Source organism: Ictidomys tridecemlineatus, chromosome 11 (genome assembly GCF_052094955.1).
Source record: "Ictidomys tridecemlineatus isolate mIctTri1 chromosome 11, mIctTri1.hap1, whole genome shotgun sequence".
Classification (NCBI taxonomy): domain Eukaryota; kingdom Metazoa; phylum Chordata; class Mammalia; order Rodentia; family Sciuridae; genus Ictidomys; species Ictidomys tridecemlineatus.
The window spans coordinates 59,033,691-59,052,386 of NC_135487.1; the positions used below are offsets into that span (position 1 = coordinate 59,033,691).

General features: G+C 37.5%; 1 protein-coding gene across 1 annotated transcript in view; it reads right to left on the reverse strand.

Annotated features, from left to right (window-relative positions):
* Erich3 (glutamate rich 3) overlaps nt 1-18,696 on the reverse strand; it is a 104,420-nt gene that overhangs the window by 76,387 nt on the left and 9,337 nt on the right. The window contains exons 2-3 of the mRNA XM_021730096.3: nt 2,826-2,919; nt 245-370 (exon numbers count right to left, since the gene is read on the reverse strand). Of these exons, the coding sequence (XP_021585771.2) occupies nt 245-370; nt 2,826-2,919 (220 nt within the window). The remainder of the gene's footprint in view (nt 1-244; nt 371-2,825; nt 2,920-18,696) is intronic.

Here is an 18,696-nt window from a genome sequence, read left to right on the forward strand (position 1 = left end):
ATCTACATTTAGAAAATTAAATATCACAAAATATATTATGATGTCCATATTTTTTCCCAGCTGAAGTAGAGAAAAGCTTACTCGAGTCTCTTGGCTCCTGACTACCTAGAGAGATACAGACTATTTCTCAAGTCACTTGATTCCATTTTCTTTTTATTGAAATATAGGAAGAAGTCCCCTGCTTCTGGTTACAAAAAGCATTATTAAGTATCATCTTACAAAAAAATAATTAAAATATTTGTACCTCCAAATCAAGAACCTTATGGAAAATAGCCTGAGCCAAGCACTCCCGGATATATTTTTGGTGATCTCGCTTCATGATATTTAGTTTGTATTCCTTTTCAGAAAGTATTCTTCCACTTCTTGTGATCTGTCATGAGTAAATAAAACATACACAGAAATACAAAGAAGAAAATGAGTTGTTAGTTTTCAAAAATGGGAGTCAGAGAAGAAAGAGAAAGAGACAAGGAGGTCAGGCTAGGGAGGGAGAGAGAAGAAAAGTGGCAGAGTCACCCAAGCACAAGAGTGAGCCACTGTGGCTGATGCACTCTGGCTGTCAATGAACAGGCACAAGGGCCAGAACAGTCTCATACATCCGTCACTGTGAAGGCGCACATGAGTGGTGCGCTGGACATTTACAACGAGGTTTTCATTAGAGGAACAGTTCCCCCTTGATGGGACCCAGGTGTTCTTTTCATTTCTGAACACATTCTGGGAAGAAGTGGGTGGACGCCACCGTGAAACCGACAGGGCTGTGATCGCATCGCAGCTCACGATCTCACAGGAAATACTTTGAAGGACAAAACAGGCGAGCTGCAGAGGATCTCATCGATTTGTTTTGAAAATAATTGGTTTCATTACTTTGTTTTCCCACTGCTTTTTCTTCTTCCACTCTCCAGCCCAGAATGTAATTTAATTGGTTGTGATTTATAATTTTACAGATTATGCAGAAAACAACAGATAGAAAGTATTCAATATTCGTCTCAACTGGCACCATTGCAAGATCCAGGAAAGGCAGTTTCTCTTTTTACTTATTTGCCTTTTCTTTGAATCCTTCCTATAAGCATATTTGTTGTATTTTTCTATATCTCCTAAACAAAGAGTATTATCCTTCTCAGATTGTATATATTCTTTTCCACTTATTGAAGGTTTAAGGCAAGCAACATATTTATTCTTAATGTTGTTCTAAACTTGCTATAGTTTTTTTTTTAAACACTGTTGTTGCAGTATATTTAGAGTGTTGAGATTAACTAGAACTGTGCTCCAATTGATTATTGATAATCTTTATCAATAACACATGTTCCAAGGGAAGAAAGGGATATGTTATATAAAAAAAAAAAGTGTTCTTGAAATTACTAATACAGTCTTTGGAATGTGTTGTCCTTGATATATCATGTTACTTGTGTTAAATTTGGGGAAAGATATTAGAACATTCTTTGGTAGTTAGTATGTCGTGGTTATTTCTTCTCCTCCAGATACTATGTATGATCTCCCCAATTAGACTAGAAGCTCCTACAGGGCAGAGGTTCTTAAACTTAAGTCTGTATTGGCATCACCTAATGACCTTGAAGAAAAACAGACTGATGGGCCCCATACCAGAGCTCCTGATTCAGTAAACCTGGAGTACAGCTCTCACATTTGCATTTTCTAACAAGTTCCCAGGTGATACTAAACAGTGCTAGCTGAAGGGGTGCTTTTGAATCACTGCTCTAGAGAAACGGCTGTATCTTCCTTATTTGAGTCGCCATGCATACAACCAAATGTTCAAAAAGTGCTTGTTAATGATGTTGATAAGCAAACACAAAATTCTTTCCATTATACATGAAGCTCAAAGACCGTTATCCAAAGAAACAATGTTAATAATAACCACAATAATTAAAGCCACCACCGTAATTATTACAGTAGCACAACTCTAATTGTCATAAGGATCCTGAGGACTGGGCATCATTATTTTCATTTTAAAATTGAGGCAGTTGGGGCTGAAAAAGTTACATAAGTGATTTGCTCAAGATTCTGTATCTTGTTAATGGCAGAGCTGGGTTTCAGCCAGGTCTGTCTGATAACAAAGCCCCAAGAGACTGAAAAGTGACTCTCTCCACTCTCTTGGAGATCTCTCCAGCTAGAATGCCAAGCACGTAAACAACAATTAGAAACACAATGCGTGTTCTTTCAACACCAAGGCAACAATTGTTAAGGAGTGTGTTTTAAGAAGGTAAATAGCTAACACTTTCTATGACCACACCCCTTTCTTTCAGTGGGAAACCATAGGTTTTTAAAAAGGATTTTCATATTATAGTTATTTGGAGGAAAGGAAACTTTGTTGAAAGAGCAATTTTAAAACTAATGAAAGAAACCAATGTATCAATAAACCATCACAGGAAATTCAAGTTTGAAAAAATTCAAGGGGGAAATGTTGAATTGTTCATGCTTTACACAACATGCTCTGTGTTCATTAAAAACAATATTTTTTTTTCTGAAGACTATGAAGTCTTCTCTGTCCTCATTCTCTAATAGTTTCTGGCTCATAAAATGTGTTCCATAAATATGTGTTAAATACATAAATGAGGAAATAAATGAACTATGCTGTTGAAACTCATAGAGACTTTCCCTCAATAGTTTGTTTTTCTTAGTGATCATTGAACTGTCTTCTCATCTTCTGAAATAGCCTCAAATAAATAAATCAGAACTTTGAAAAAGAAGCAATTTTTCTAAAATGGGTAGGAAAAAGCCATGTCACTGACTAGTTTAAAGAGAAAACCTGAAAAATTGGGAATTACTGGACTTAATGAAATGAGAACATGAGTAGAAAGCAAAGCAATTTTTACCAGTCCTGATCTTAGGAGATGCCGCCGTATCCTTGTGTTGTTGAAATATCCAGCCAGGTGTTTATCAGTCAGGCTATTATATGTTGCAAGTAATCTGAAAGAGAAAATGAAGTGTCCCTTGACAACCCAGATGATTTTTGACTTTCTCATCTCCAAATTGTGCAGGATGGATCGTGTACTTTTCAAGCTGGCTGTGTGTATATGTTTAATAAACATGTCCTGAGCACCTACTGTTTTCCAGGTTCTTTGATAGGAACTGGGAGCTCTGGTTGTGACAAAAGGTCTGGTAGGAAAGTAGCAGCTCCTTCAGAGGGCTCTTTCAATCCTTGGTAGCATGCCCTGGGTTCATACCTGTTTCTTGCTGCTCTCCCTCACATTGTCCCTCATGCCATCAGGACACAGGGCTGTCCCTCTCCAGCCAGGGCCTCTGCTTCCCCTGTCAGCCGGTGACATGATGATGCATGTGTCTTTCTTCCTCCAGGAAATGTGCCCTGATGTGTACCCAGTGGGCTGTTACCATCCACCCCGTTCCCATAGAACCTGAGCTACCTTTCACATTCACACAATATGACATTACTAATGTGTTTGTCTCCTCTGCTCTATTTGAAAGCCAAGATCGGGCATGATTCTTGGTATCCCTGATGATATTATTGGTTGTGTACCCAGTAAATGAAGGACATATTTTGTTGGGGACTCAGGCTTACGATTAAGTTTCTGCCAAGGTTAAGCCCATCATTTTGAAGTGTTTATTTTTTCATGTCTATATAGACGATTTTATTAGTTCTACATGGAGCACCAAAAAAATTGAAAGAAATGATAAACTTATCTTCGAATTTTAAGGTCTTTAAGAGTTAAAAGAGAACAAATTGGCTCCTTGATTACATAATATACCTTAGTAGATGGTCAATCTCAGTCTATAAATCAAAATTGAAAGTTATTTTTTCTCTTTTAACCTATCCTTTATTAATTATTCTATACCTTAGAAAACCTACATATACATATATGTATGTATGCATGTGTACATGTACATAGGAATTCATATATGTACATATACATAAATGTTAGTAGATATAACATCTATATATATATATATATATATATATAGAGAGAGAGAGAGAGAGAGAGAGAGAGAGAGAGAGAAACAGGAAGAAGAGGCAGAGAGAAAAAGAGAACAAGCAATTCTAAACACAACCCTAAAGTAAATCTGTCCTAAAAATTACACACAATATTACCTGCAACAAAGATTTACAGTCTGTACATTTTATTAACTGTTGATCGTTAACTTACATCTGAGAGCAGAGAAGAGATTCATATTATAGGATCGAGTAAATGTCATTAGCCACAATTTTATTTCGCTGTTTCCACTGACTTAATTACATGGAGATGCTATTGGTGACCTTTCCCTGTCTCTTCTCTCCTTAGCAGCCCATCTCAGGAAAGTTCCATGCTGTCAAATGGTAAGGAAAGTTTAATTTTGTCCACAAAAGAGACGGAAAAGCAGTTACAAAGCCCAGAAGCCAAGATGCCACATGAGGGTTGCAGACGTGAATGACTGCGGAAACCATTATTTCCCTGGGTTTATGTAAAAAGACAACCCAAGAGTTTCACTAAGGCACATACAAAACCTGCCCTGGATAATGCTTTGAAACCATCTTTTAAATGAACTGTCTTGGTGTCCTATAGTTCATCAAAGGTTTCCTGTCTTGGAAAGGTCAACATTGTATCCCTTACCCTTTCTGAATCTCAGAATATCTTTTCAGCTCCTCATTTCAGAAAGGTGAGCAGGTGTCTCTCAGTCCTAACAATCACGATTCCACAGCTCACAGATTCTTAAGATAAATCATTAGAGTGATATCATATATAGTCTTTTGTCTGTTTTTTTCAGGCCCAGGCTAAAGAAATCAATAGCTTGGAATAGGTAGGAGTGTTAAAACCCTAATTAAATGAAGTGGGGTCAAAAAGTTGCAATAACAGGGCCTTCAGTTTCCCTAAGAATGGATAAAATCTTTATTTTAATTGAGGATTTGTAACTTTTTAAATATTTAGGTCCTAATAATAACGCATAGCCAGCTTTGGTACCACCTAATTTTAATTTTCTGTTCCCTTAGGCTCCTGCCAAATTAATGTGTGTGTGTGTGTGTGTGTGTGTGTGTGTGTGTGTGTGTGTGTAACTCCCCCAGTCTCACCAAAAAGTTGAGGAAGTCCAATTGGGTTGAAATCATTGTAATCATCATTTTTCTTGCTTTTTCTTATTTAGGAATAAAGGCAGGTCCTTGGTATATGTTCTAAAGCAAATCCTTGAATGACTATCATCATGAAACTGGCCTTGGTAGAATAATATCCAGCAGGGCCTACCCAGGGTCAGTTATTTCTTTTTTAGAAAATGCTAAAGTTTCAAGCTGAAACTTTAGATTAATAAAGTATCCATCACAAGAAATTGCACTACAGTAAATTATATTCATACTTGTTGAAATGGTAAATGTAAAAATCTCCACCATATACTCTAAACTTTAGCCTTTTTCTGACCATCAAGCCTCCTTTACTAGGGGATGTCCATATCCTGTGTAGCCACAGCCATAGTCTGTCTGGTTCGCTCTACTCCAGGCTTCATGTGTGCATGGCATGAGCTTGGAGCCTGCCTTTGCATTTACTAATTACAAGAATGTCCTTACTAACCTACAAACTTAGGTTAGTAGAGTTATTCTGATATTTCTGCCTTTGCCCTCTGCATTCACTGCCACTCCTCCCACCCCATTTTTCTTTTCTTTATTGCACTTGGCATAACCCTGGGCCATATAAGGTCAGCTGGCTCTGGGCTTGGTGACAGTGTGCCTCTTGAATACTCTGTTCCCTTAGTATGTCACTCTCTGCATCTGTTGTCAAAGCTGGCCTTCCAGGTCACACTGCCTAAGACCTGTGATTTCCTCTGCTCTGTGTCAGCAATGACTGGTCACTATGACCACAGGCCACTGTGACCATATTACTCATGGGCCATATTGTTCACAACAAGCCCCACAACTGGCCAGACCTGTCTAACCTGTTTGCTTCTCTCATGATAAACAAGGTTACTTTCCTACCCTCTGGTTGCTGGGTGGGGAAAGATCTACCCTCTGGCTGCATGCACTAGGGAGAACAGCCCAGAGAATACACAGCAACACTATATCTGGGCTCGTTCTGTTTTCCCTGCTTCCAGACACACCACAGGTGATTTCAGGGCCCAATGCTGAGTTACCAGGAATGCTGCCTTCTCAACTACACCTTTTCAGCCCTCAATCTTTGAACCCTCACCTCCTGCCATGCAGAATATATAACAGGGCTCTATAGAAATAAAAGTCAGCAATTCTTATCACTTCCTCCATCTGGCTTCAGAGAGAGTCTATCCCATAAAAACCTCAAGTAAAAGGAAAGGCACTATAATTGTTATTAATCACAAACATTTATTGAGCACTGACTATTTTTAGGTCATTCCATAAGACCTTGGGGAGTCAGAGATGACACAGACTCTGCACTCACAGAGCTCCCAATCTAGCAGGAAGATACACACGTATGTACTCAGTGTGTGTGCACATTTGATTTCTTCCTGTTTTGTAGGCTAATTAGTTCACAGAGTTACTGTCTCCAGTTCAGGCACTGTGCCCTGAGCTGGGGAAGGAGTGTAATATCCACATTCCATTCTGCAGATGACAAAGCACTTCCACAAGCCTACTCTTATTTGATTCCTTTTAGGCCCCTGGAATTTGAGCAATATCTAACTATTACAGCTCTTCCACCTCCCTAAAATGAAAATGCTTCAGAACAAGATTATTTCTCAATGTGGCTCAGTCTTAGGAAAGCAGAGAAGCAAGCATGTTAGACTAAGGTAACAGCTCTTCAGAGACCACAGGGGTAGAATCATTTCTTTAACACTAACCTTCTCCCCCTACTTTGCTTGTCCCCATAGTGTCTACCTTTAGAGAGGGACAGGGACATAGCTGTTAAGACTCAGTTCACCTCCACCATTATTGGCTCTGTAACCAGGAGCAAGTGACCCTCTGCCACTAGAATAGAGCCACAGTTTGACCAAGTTCTCTGCTACTTTGCAACAAGGATTGCCTTTCCTCCAGTTTCAAATAATATGCTCCTTATTTCCATTTTCAGCCGCATGAGAATAGCCTTCGCCTTTCCTATTTCTACCAACATTCTGTACATGATTATTTATGTATTCTCTAAGATAGAAGTTTTCTCCTTAGCTTTCCTTTTTTCTTTCTGGACCCTCCCCAGAGTCATCTTTAAAATTCCCTTCAAGGCAGTATTGGCTTTTTAGAGTTCAAAACTCTTTCAACCTCTACCCATTACTCAGACACAAAGCCAGTCCCATATGTTTAGCTATTTTCCATAGAAGCACCACATTTTCCATTCCAAGTCTGCCTTAGTCTGCTCAAGCTGCTGTAACAGAATACCACGGTCTTGGTAGTTTAAAGAACAAACATTCATTTCTTGGAGTTCTTAGAGTTCTGAGACCAAGGTACCAGCATGGTCAAGCTCTTGGTGAAGACCCTCTTCTTGGCTTATCTATGGCCATTTTCTCCTTGAATTCTCAAATGGAAGAGAGCAGACAAAGAGGCAAACTCCTTCATGTCTTACAAGGGAACCAATCCCTCATGTCTTAATTATCTCCTAAAGACTCCACCTCCAAATACCATTATACTGGGGATTAGGGTTTCAGCATGAATTTGGGGGGACACGAACATGCAATCCATAATCATCCCAATTTCCTGAGTGAAGTCACTTGCCAGAGATCATATAATCTAAAACCTTTTCCTAATAATACAAACCAAATCAGAGTGAACACCACCCACCAGATCTTGCTAAAGTGGGAACTGGAGGATGCTGAGTATAATAATGGGAAGCTATGAATAACCAATTATTCCACCAATTCTCCAGCACAAAGACAGAAAAAAATTTAATGAAAACTCTTATAAACTAAATTAACAAAAACTTAACTTTCATTTATAATTAGCCATATCTTCAGCATAAAAACAATGTGCTGAAGTCTTTAAATCAGCCAACCTCAAAATATATATTCATTCAATATGCTTTACATTACAAATTTGCATAGAAAATTTGGAGAGAATATAAAAAGAAACAATTTTGACATAAACAGGGTACTTCTATTTAACCCTAATTGTGACTTGCTCATTTGAATTAATGCAGTTTGGATTAGTTTACTACTGCTCCTATAACACAATGTCATCCACTAGTAGCTTAAAACAACACAAATTTATTATCTTACAGTTCCTGGACGTCAGAAATCTGAATTGGGTTTCATAGGCTGACATTGAGGTGTCATCAGAGCTACATTCCTTCTGGATGCTCTAAAAGAGAATTCTTTTTTCTTTCTTTCCCATCTCCTAGAAGCTGCCCACCTTCCTTTGGTTCTGGCCCCTTCTATTGTCAAAGCCAGTGCCGGCAGATCAACTCTTTCTCAAGATGCCAGCGCTCTTTCTAGAGCTTTTACCCTCCTCTTCCCTATTTAGTGACTCTTTTTACTACTGGACCCACCCAAATGAATCAAGATAATCTCTTTATCTTAAATTCAGCTGATTAGCAATCTTAAATCCATCTACAACATTTATTCCTTCTTACCATATAAAATAACACACGTGCATGTTCTGAGAATCAAGACATGAACCACTCTAAGAGAACTTTCCTTTGCCTATTCTAAGGTTTTTCCCTATCTACCATATGACAGGGAACAGAAACACTAGACACCAAAGGTGACAGTAATTGGGCTGTAACATATATTGTCCAGTGATCCATCATGCCAATGATCTCCACTTTCAAAAAGCCACTTCCCAGATGGAGGAAGGCAGTTCTTGATATGCTGCCAGGAGGTAGAAAACATGTGGGAGCCTACCTTGCTGATCTAATTTTGATATCTTAAATGTGAACACTAAGACAAAAGAACAAGAGGTACACTAAATAAAAAGAGTTTCAAGCAATTTACATTTTTAAGCATAAAGTGAATCTAATATGTGATTTTTTTTCCAGCGTTAGGTGAATCTAATATGTGAAAAAACAGATTATAGTCCATAGGATATAATTATACTGATATCAAACACCATTTATTCAGCACTTAATACATTTCATTACATTCAGATAATTATATTAGTACATGAAACATGAAGACAGAAGTTTTGCTAATTACACTATGACATGCCTTTGACCGGAGCTGAAAATTATTTTAGTGGTATTAAAATGAAGAAAAGAAATCATCTTAGAATTGAAGAAAACTGCTACTATGCATGCTTACTACTATACATATATAAATCATCTCTGAGGAAGAAGAAAAAGAAGGCAAGTACCCGAATATGGAAGGGTCTGTCCCATTAAGAACCTTAAAATAAGATTAGAAAGAAGGATTTTAGGTAGAAAACATACCCAAGTATAGTTAAAGAGTACTAAGAGTGGTGTGCTTGAGCTGGCTCATACTGGCTCTCATGAGACAATCATTAAATTTTTTAAGGAACTTTGCAAGACATTGGTAGCTTGAAATTGTCCATCGTGGGAGTATTTATACCATAGAAATTGGCAAACACTACAAATCAGAGCTCCTATTCTTTCCTAAAAAGCCAGTTTAGCAGCACACCACAGATTAAATTTAAAAAGTAAGTGGCGAGATGTATCACAGAAGATAAACAAAATGATTCATTATATGAGTGAATATACAGAAGTATGCCTTATAAACTTTTAGTCTGAAAATTCCTCTTTTATATGCAATCCCTGACCAAAGTGCTCTTGTACCTGTTCAGCTGTTTCCTATCCCTCACAAAAAAGCACATAGAATTCTTGCAAAAACAGAGTCATTTTTCAGCTGTCATTTCAATCAAGAAATTTTATGCAAGATATTTCTTTACATGGCCATAAATGGAAAGGTTCAATTCACCCTCCCATCTGGAAAAACTGATTACACCATTTTATGTTCAACAGAATCAAGTGAGACTTATGAGAATGAGCACAGTTGTATTATTAAAGATGAAAAGCCTAATGGAGAGGTGCTTTGCATTTCAGAGGCCACCAAACCTGCAATTTTTAGAGTTTGATAGTGTTCAAGGAGGGTCTCCATCATCAAATCTCCACTGCCACAGCAGCCTGCTAAGGAAAACCAGGTAGAATGTTTTTGCAACTCACAAATCAAGTGCTTATATTGGGAAGTCAAGTTAAACAAATCACAGTATATTGTAGTTTGATTGCCTTTACGTTAGTTCACAGTTCACAAGGAAAGGAGCTCTATCTCTCAACCCAGACAGCTCTCTCATTGCCTACAAGAAAAAGTTGCAAGAATACTCTGAATTTCAGCTCTGTGAACAAACTCATCACATTCAAGCCACCTAACTAAGTTTAAGATTTTTAATCTTAGCAAGATTCTTAGTAAATCTAAATAAAAATAACTACCAAATAAAATACTGAAAGTGGTATCAATAGCCAGAACAATAAAAAGTTAAAATATATCTTTAATCTAGAAAATCTAACTTTCTATCTAACTCCATGTTTAATAAAGTTAGAACATTTAGTAAGTATGGGACCAGACACTTTAACTCTAAAGAGGTAAATAATTTGTCTGTAAATAATTAAAGTACAGAAATATATACCCGCCACTTCCTGCTCAATGTGAAATTTGATAAAATTTAAAAAGGATAGGATTTGGAGCTAGAAGACTTGGGATCAAATTCTGGCTCCATTCCTTACAAGATAACTAAACCTTGGTGAATTCAATTTTCTTCCCCTTATGATTGTTGTCATGAAGTAAAATGTTGGGACACTTCCTAACATATATGACCTAAGTTTACTGGTTGGAGCTACTACATCCTTGAATTATAGAAATTCACATGTGGAAATGACCACCACCTAGCATCTGCCCAACTCCTTCATTTCATATACAGGAAACTGAGGTTCTGAAACTGGGCATGGTTCATTGATAAGCTCAAATCAAAGGCCTTAGGAAGAAGATGCCAGAATGTCACAGGAGTTCCCATAGCATTGTTCCTGTGGCCCTTGTCTTACTAACTTCTTCCAGAATTGCTTTCATCCTTGTTTGATCATTCTCTTCGGGTTCATCTAAGATTCCTCCCTGAGCCCTCAAACATTTAACACTTGGCCAATATCTGTTGAGTGAATGAATAAATCAGTTAATGGAAACAGAGCATATCAGTCCAATTCCTTGATACACAACCTTTTCAAAAATCCACATGTGAGGACCACAACCTTTTTTTTCTTCCACTTCACAACAATAAGTGGAAGAAGTCAGACAAAGAAAGGGTCAAAAGCATGCTTCGTGTGTTCTAGGTTCTTTAAAATGAAGAATGTTTCTTGTGAATGATCACACTAACAATGTTAGTTTAGGTTTTGTCAAAAAAGTGCCTTTGCAGTGTGGTACACAATTGCATTAGGAAAAAAAAGTTCCTAGAGAAACGGAAAAAAATATATCCGTTTTGAGGAGACTTGAAGAAAGACAAATACAGGACAATTGACATGAGGATCAGTTATTTCCTATTCCTGTATAAGAAAGCTCTTCACCAACTAAAATTAGACCTTGAGTCTCTGCAGTCTGCCACTTTATAGGGGGTGATTGAACTGATATCACATAAATGATTTTATATTACATTCTTCATTCTTTTTTATTTGCATCCAAACCTGCCAGATCTCAGCAATTATGCTAAATAATGATTTACAATTTCTCTCAGTGTATTCTAAAAATGCGGCCAGATGAAAACCATATTATTATTTTATTTATAGCCTTAATACGATGGTTTGAACTGACTAGTAAAAACAAAACTGGTCTCCAACTGTGCTCACTGCTGGCAAGAGTTTTGCAGTGTTCACAGAGGAGGTGATAGGCAAGCATGTGCAGGGCAGCAGTAGTGGGTTCCACTAGGTCTGGCCAGGCCCTCTAAGACATGCTACATGCTATGGGCACCAAGTTCCTCTCTTTCAAGTGTTACATTTTTTGGGGGGGAGGAATATATATATATATATATATATATATATATATATATATATATATATATTTTTTCATTTTAAAAATATGCTTAAGAGAAAACTAGTATCCAAATTAAGAGACAATAATAAAGCCAGGCATAGTGGTTTACACCTGAAATCTCAGCAACTTGGGATGCTGAGGCAGGAGGATCACAAGTTCAAAACCCTGTTTCTGAATACATACATACATATATACATACATAAATTAGTTATTTAATTTAAAAGGACTGGGTATATGACTCAGGGTTTAAGCACTCTTGGTTTCAATCCCTGGTACCAAAGGGAGAGAGAGAGAAGAAGATAATAAGGCAGTCCAAAGGAAAGGCAGGCAGGTAGGAAACCAGTAATCTTCATCACAAACATTTAATATTTACTTACATTTTTCATAGTGCATACAGTAATCACTCTATATAGCATGCACTATGTCTCTTAATTCTCACAACACCCCTGTAGAGCACTGTTACTCGACTTCTTCACAGAGGAGTTCCCAGAAGAGTTCCCAGAGGTAGAGAGTGATTAGATAACTAGCTCATGACCAGTTAAAGTTGACCCAAGAGTCAAACCAGGAACAACTAAGCTGAACTGTGTCCTGTGAGGCAGAGTTCAGCGTGGGGAAGGGGGATCCTGCAGTATTGATGGGCAAGTGGTTGATGCAGGGTCATAGAGAGCAGGGGTGGGAAGTACAGAAATGATACTTGTGTTTGATAAAAGGCAAGTTGTGTGAAACTCAGAGGAATGATCTATAAGGTATGTGTTGCGCTTCTGAGACTGGATGGATGGTTTTGTGACAGCAGTGCAGGGGTTTTAAAGGGCGGAAATGACATAGATTTTTAAAACCAAAATCGCCTTGCTGTGTCTCAAGGGACAGTGTGGTATTTGGCGATCTACTTAACTTTGCTGTGCCTCATATCTTCCTCTGAAAATGGACATAATAATAATAATAGTGCTTCTTTTACCACACATAGTAAATGCTCAATTAATGCTAAATGTTTTCATGGAGTTACAACTTCTCTTCCATAATCAATTTATACCTAAACTTAAAAAGTCAAACTATTCTTTAAGGATTTCCATCATGAGTAACTGTTTCTTATATTTCACTTCCCCCATTAGCAGGAAAATCTTCCTTGGAAGAGGCTACATGTTTTCTGTATTCTTTTTCTTCAAAGTGTAGTCAATTGATCATTATCCTCTTAGTAAGAGGTTCACATAAACCCAAGCACTAGCTTTTTAAGGTTAGAGAGCCAGGTTCTATATTATATTTTCTCTAGACTAGAAACTCCGTGCAGTCCTTAACTTGTCCCTGTTCACAGAATGATGCCTAGAATGTGCTTTCTAAATGTACAGATAAATAAATATTGTTCCTTTCCTAAATCCTCAGATTCTTTGAGTTGTTAATATCCATGTTGAGTTAACATGTCAGAAAGCTGCCATTTTTAGAGAGGATCTGAAAAAATCTCCATGCTATTCTACTCATTTATTCTGATATACAGCGCTTACTCAAGCAACATTAGTAAGTAGGTAAAGCTTCCCTTGCACACATCAACCTTCCTTTCCTGTGTCCCTTCTGTCTCCTAAATGACAATCCCCTCAAAAAAATCTGGCAATGTCAGATTCTCCTTCCTCCTCCTCTTCTTTTTCTCCTCATACTTCCTGCTTCTTTGTTGTCCTAATCCAGCCTTATCGAGGCTCTACAAAGCAATTCCCAAAAGTGTCCAGAATACGTGCTGAAATGCAGTTGGGGATACAGTATGTTTATTAGGGATCAAAACTTGTGAAAGAAAAGGGGCCGAAGCAGGATACAGCAGAGAGACAAATCAAACTGCACATGAACCAAAGCAAAGACTTGACCAATCTAGTGGAGAACTCTGGAGCAAGTATTGCTCCTCAGGGTTGTCTGGTATCAGTCTCAAGTGGTCACACTCTTATCCCCATCCAGATTCAATCAACAATGAGGTCTGCCCGGGAAGGACATGATCTTAGACAAGGTGTTACCTTGAGCTGAGGCCAGCTGAAGATGTTGGTGGCTGGAGGATCAACAGAATGCACCTCTATAGATGCATAGGAAGCTCTTCCTTGGAGGGAACTCTGGATGGTGCATCTTTGTGTGAATCATAGCAACACATTCCCTCTTGAAGAGGGAATTTGTATCTTGACAGGATCAAGGCCTAAGTCTAGAGTACAAGCTCTGATTACAAAACAGTAGGAATCAGAGACCCAAATCAAAGAGGCAACTTTGGGGAGGAGGTAAAGCTTTCTGAAACCCAGTTAGAAGGTCATAAACTCTATTTTACAAAGATCTTGATTGCTTTAATCTAATCACGCTAATCTAAATTAGGGTAAGTGGTATTACCGAGTAGTACAAATATATGGCTATTCTTTGATGTCATAGCTGCTTCACATTTGGGAATACTTTTTTAAAAAATTCTTTCTTATAAGCCAATCTGAAATTTTCTTTGATAACACTCATTCAATATATTTTTAAATGAAATCCAAATTCACTAAAAGAATTCTGAACTTTGATGTTATGTGCTTCTGGATATCTATATTTCCCAGAGCTAGCTTACTTTTACAATTAACATTGAGCCCCTCTGCTCAAGCACAAGGACAATTCTAGGTCTGACAGTGAACAATCAACAAATTTTTAAAGGTTAGATCTTACTACCAATGGCATATTTGGGCAGGGGGTGGAGTACTGTATTTTCTAAGCATATTATTGAGTGTATCACATGAGAAAAAATATCCAATTGTACTAATGAGCCTTATTCAAATGTCTGCCATGTTTTTCCCCACCAAAATCTAAGTTAGTTTCACAATAGCTGGTTCTTTTAAAAATTTATGGTGTTTTTAATCATTTTTGAGAACATGTTACCACTGTGTTGGTATTCAGTGATTCTCCACCCTCTGGAATCAGAAAGATCTACTTTAAATCCTCTTTTGCCACTTCTATTCCATGATTTTCAACAAATTATTTAATCACTATTAACCTCAGTTTTCTCATCTATAAAGTTTGGGGTGGAAGATAGTAGACCATTGGTCATACAGCCCTGTTAAGGTTTCAATATGATAATACAAGTAAACAGCTTAATACATTGAGTAGCACCATAATAGCTACAGTGTTATGAACAATATTTTATTTTTAAATAAAGCACATATATATATATATTTGCCTGTGCTTTGAAAGAGGTAAATATACCATGCTTCAGAAAAATAGAGGAAATGCTTCAAATCATTCCCTATTCTCAATTCCCTTGAGAGTAGGGAATGATTTAAACAATTAGGAATAAAATGAAATCCGAGCCAGTAGAAAGAAACTGGATAAGTCTCAGAATATATAAGAGATAGTAAGGGAACTTGTATCAGGTTTTTCCTATGAAGAAAGACTGTCATATGCCAAGGCCAGGGCTGAGAGAGCACCATGGTGCCCAATCTCCCACCAGAAGTCCTTCCTGCCACAGGTAGAGCTCCTGCCTCCACTCTGTTGTACACATGTATGTGCATTTCCAGAGCCCCTACTAGAAGCTAGGAGGACTCTCTTCCCAACTGTGTTTCTAAGGCCAGAGGATGAATCTGAGAGGAGGGAGGTCAATCACCCTGCCTGCAGCAAGACACATAGGAGATTATTAGTGCAGTTAGTTTATGCAACAAAAGACTTACTAGATGCCTGGTCCTATGTTGTCCCTAGGTTACAAAACTGGGGAAGCTCAGTCCTTCTCCCAAAGGTATCAACAATCCAATCAAGGAAATAATAACAGTTCAGTCTGATGTGCTACATCATAAAAGGTATCATTTGCTATGCCTGACATGCATGGTTCATTTACTCTTCAAAACATCCTATGTATCAGATTATTATCCCATTTTACGAATAAGTGAACAAGGCTCACACAGCAAAAGTGACCAAGAACTGAAATCTGAACTGCATCCTGAAGAAGAAGGAAAAGGAAGAAAAAAACCACCAAGCTGCCAAAGAAGACCACAATAAAATTACTGAGTGTGTTGGAAAGGGAAAAATAACCAACCACTTTAAAAGCCTTTTCATTCTAAAATGCAATTCTTGTGTGCAACAGCAAGATGTAAAATGGTAATAACAATTAGTCAAATGTTAAAGAGAGGTTTTATTTATTTATTTATCTATCTATTTATTTATTTATTTATTTAAAAAGAGAGAGAGAGAGAGGAGAGAGAAAGAGACAGAGAAATTTTAATATTTATTTTTTAGTTTTCGGCGGACACAACATCTTTGGTTGTATGTGGTGCTGAGGATCAAACCCGGGCTGCACGCATTCTAGGCGAGTGCGCTACTGCTTGAGCCACATCCCCAGCCCTTGACTAAATTTTAAATGTTCCACCAGGAGAAAATATATATATATTTGTAACATTTTCCCCAGTCTTTCTAGCAGTTGTCAAAGCCAAAGTAATAATACAACTTCCTGAGTTTTTCTTGAAATCTCAAATGTGATAATGACAGTAAGTATTCTAAAGACGTACAAATTCTTTGGGACATAGTTTCCACTTATATTTCTTAATTGTTCAGAGCATGGTTTCTTTAAAGGGGCAACTTCATGTTGGGGGTCATGAATTAGTAAGTCAATGATAATTTTCTTTATAAAAATTCATGAATTTAAGAACATGTTGGCATTGAAAAGAAATTAGCTTAATTGAATAAGAAAGTGATTTATGGACTGGAACAACCTTTCCTATCCTCTTTCCCAATTAGCATGGGACATCTCTGCTCATTTTGAACTGAATACTTTATTTATTTTTGATTGACACACTTTAAGAACTAAATCCTAAAGACTTAAGCAATATATGCTTTACACAAAGATCAAGAAATACACAATAGCTGCCTTTTATTGAATCCCTATTAAAAATAGTCCAATATTCCTGCAGGGGAGGTACCTATTAGCACCATGTTTGAAAGAGAAAAGTGAGACAGATATTAGCTTTCCTAAATCTCATAAGGAACAACTGGGATTCAAACTACATCTTTCTAACTCCCCAAAATAATCTTCTAACTGCTATAATATGTTTATCTTATTTATATATAATAATATGATTAATATGATAGTGTATATTTATGGAAGATTTCTTTCTGGAATATCTGTCCTTTTAATTAAGAAGAAGGGAAAAATAAGATAAGTTTCAGATGGTTTGAACTCTTTCTCATGTCTGCTCTGCAAGGTTCTAATCTCCTGCCTTCATTTCTCACTTCAGTTTCTGAATTTCTTTGGGCTTTGTCTCCAGGGACATCCCTGAGCACACTGTTCCCTGTCACAGAGCTCTGGGATTTGACTCTTGCTCCATGCTCTTACATTTGGCCTGAAACTTCAGACCTCTCATTTATTTTTCTGAGCTATTCTTCTCAGGAAAACTGAGATCTAAATATCCCTCTTTAAACACCACAAGCTGAAGTAAGCCTCCCCCATTCCTTGGTCCTTGTTCTGGAAGATTCCAGCCTGAGTTGAGTTCCATGTCTGCAGCTTGACAGGAAGGAAAACCGAACTTGTAGGGAAGAATTTGATGTGATCATCTTCTGTAAATCCCTACAAATTGGGGTGATATAAACATAGGCTAGAGTCACAGAGACTCCATACTATTGATTTGAAAAGAAAGAAAGGTTCAGTTCCATTTTTAGAAAGGTTTAGGAGATGATCAGAAATAAATGTGAAATTAATTTCTGACTTAAAATTGAAGACAAATATCATTCAGTTAAAAACAAAACAAAAACCCTAGCCTGTATAGTTGGTGTTCTATTCAAGGTTCCAAAAATGAGTAGGAGAAATAGTAAGTTAAAGCTAAAAACAAAACTGAGGCAGAAGTGTCAACTTCTCAGCACAGGCTAGCTTTCTGTTGGTTTTATAATGTCCTTATCTGCTCCTAAGAGCCTGTCACCTAAATAAATCAGCAATGTTGCTATATTCTCCCCCTTATACAAAATCATAATGGTCTATTGCAGTGATGACTGTAATTATAATACCATGTTTTTAGAGAGTGCTTTTTGCTATTTTTAAGTCTCTAGATATATCATTTTTTGTCTCTACCTTCCTTCAGAACTCTTCCTCAAAATTAATCTCTCTAGACTGGCTTCTTGAATTAACCCAACTCTAAGACCAACTAGGACTCAGATACAGAAGGTCTCCTACAGAAATCTCTGCCCACTCCTTACCATTAGGATATAAACAACCAAACATCAAGCTAACTTATTGTTGCACTAACTATGTGCCAGACCCTGCATCAGTTAGTCCAAACAACCACCTGTAAAGAAGATATATGCCCCACAAGGATGAAAATAAACAAGAGTGAGAGAGATCACAAAATTTACTTAGGGTCACACAGCAGCTATGTAGCAAGTCTGACAGTATAAACCCAATATGAGTTCAGTGTCAGCCAACCAATCACTAAGGTACTATAGTGGACACAGCTGAATGGCTATGAGGAGCCATTCCCAATTCTCTCTCCCTTGCCTGTCTCCCACAGTGGAGTGTCAAACACAGTCCTGCTCCTCCTTGTCCTTTGCATGTGCTTCAATGCAGATATGCGCAATGAGATATAAAAGGAAGTCTCCCGGAAGGATTCTAGAAATGTTTATCTGCCCAATTAAATTTTAAGTCTTTTTCTGCTCCATCATTTTCCTTTCCATTTTTACAGGGAAGGATTATACAAATGTAAGGCTTGGATCTAGTGTTAACATCTTGCTAAAATAGGAAAAAACAAAAAGAAAACTGGAATATCAAAGACCCAAGTCCTAGACTGGGTGTAGCTCAGTGGTAGATCACTTGTGTAGTCCTAGCATGTGCAAGGCCCTAGGTTCAATCCCTAGCATTGAAAAAATTAACTAATTAATTCTAAAAAGTTA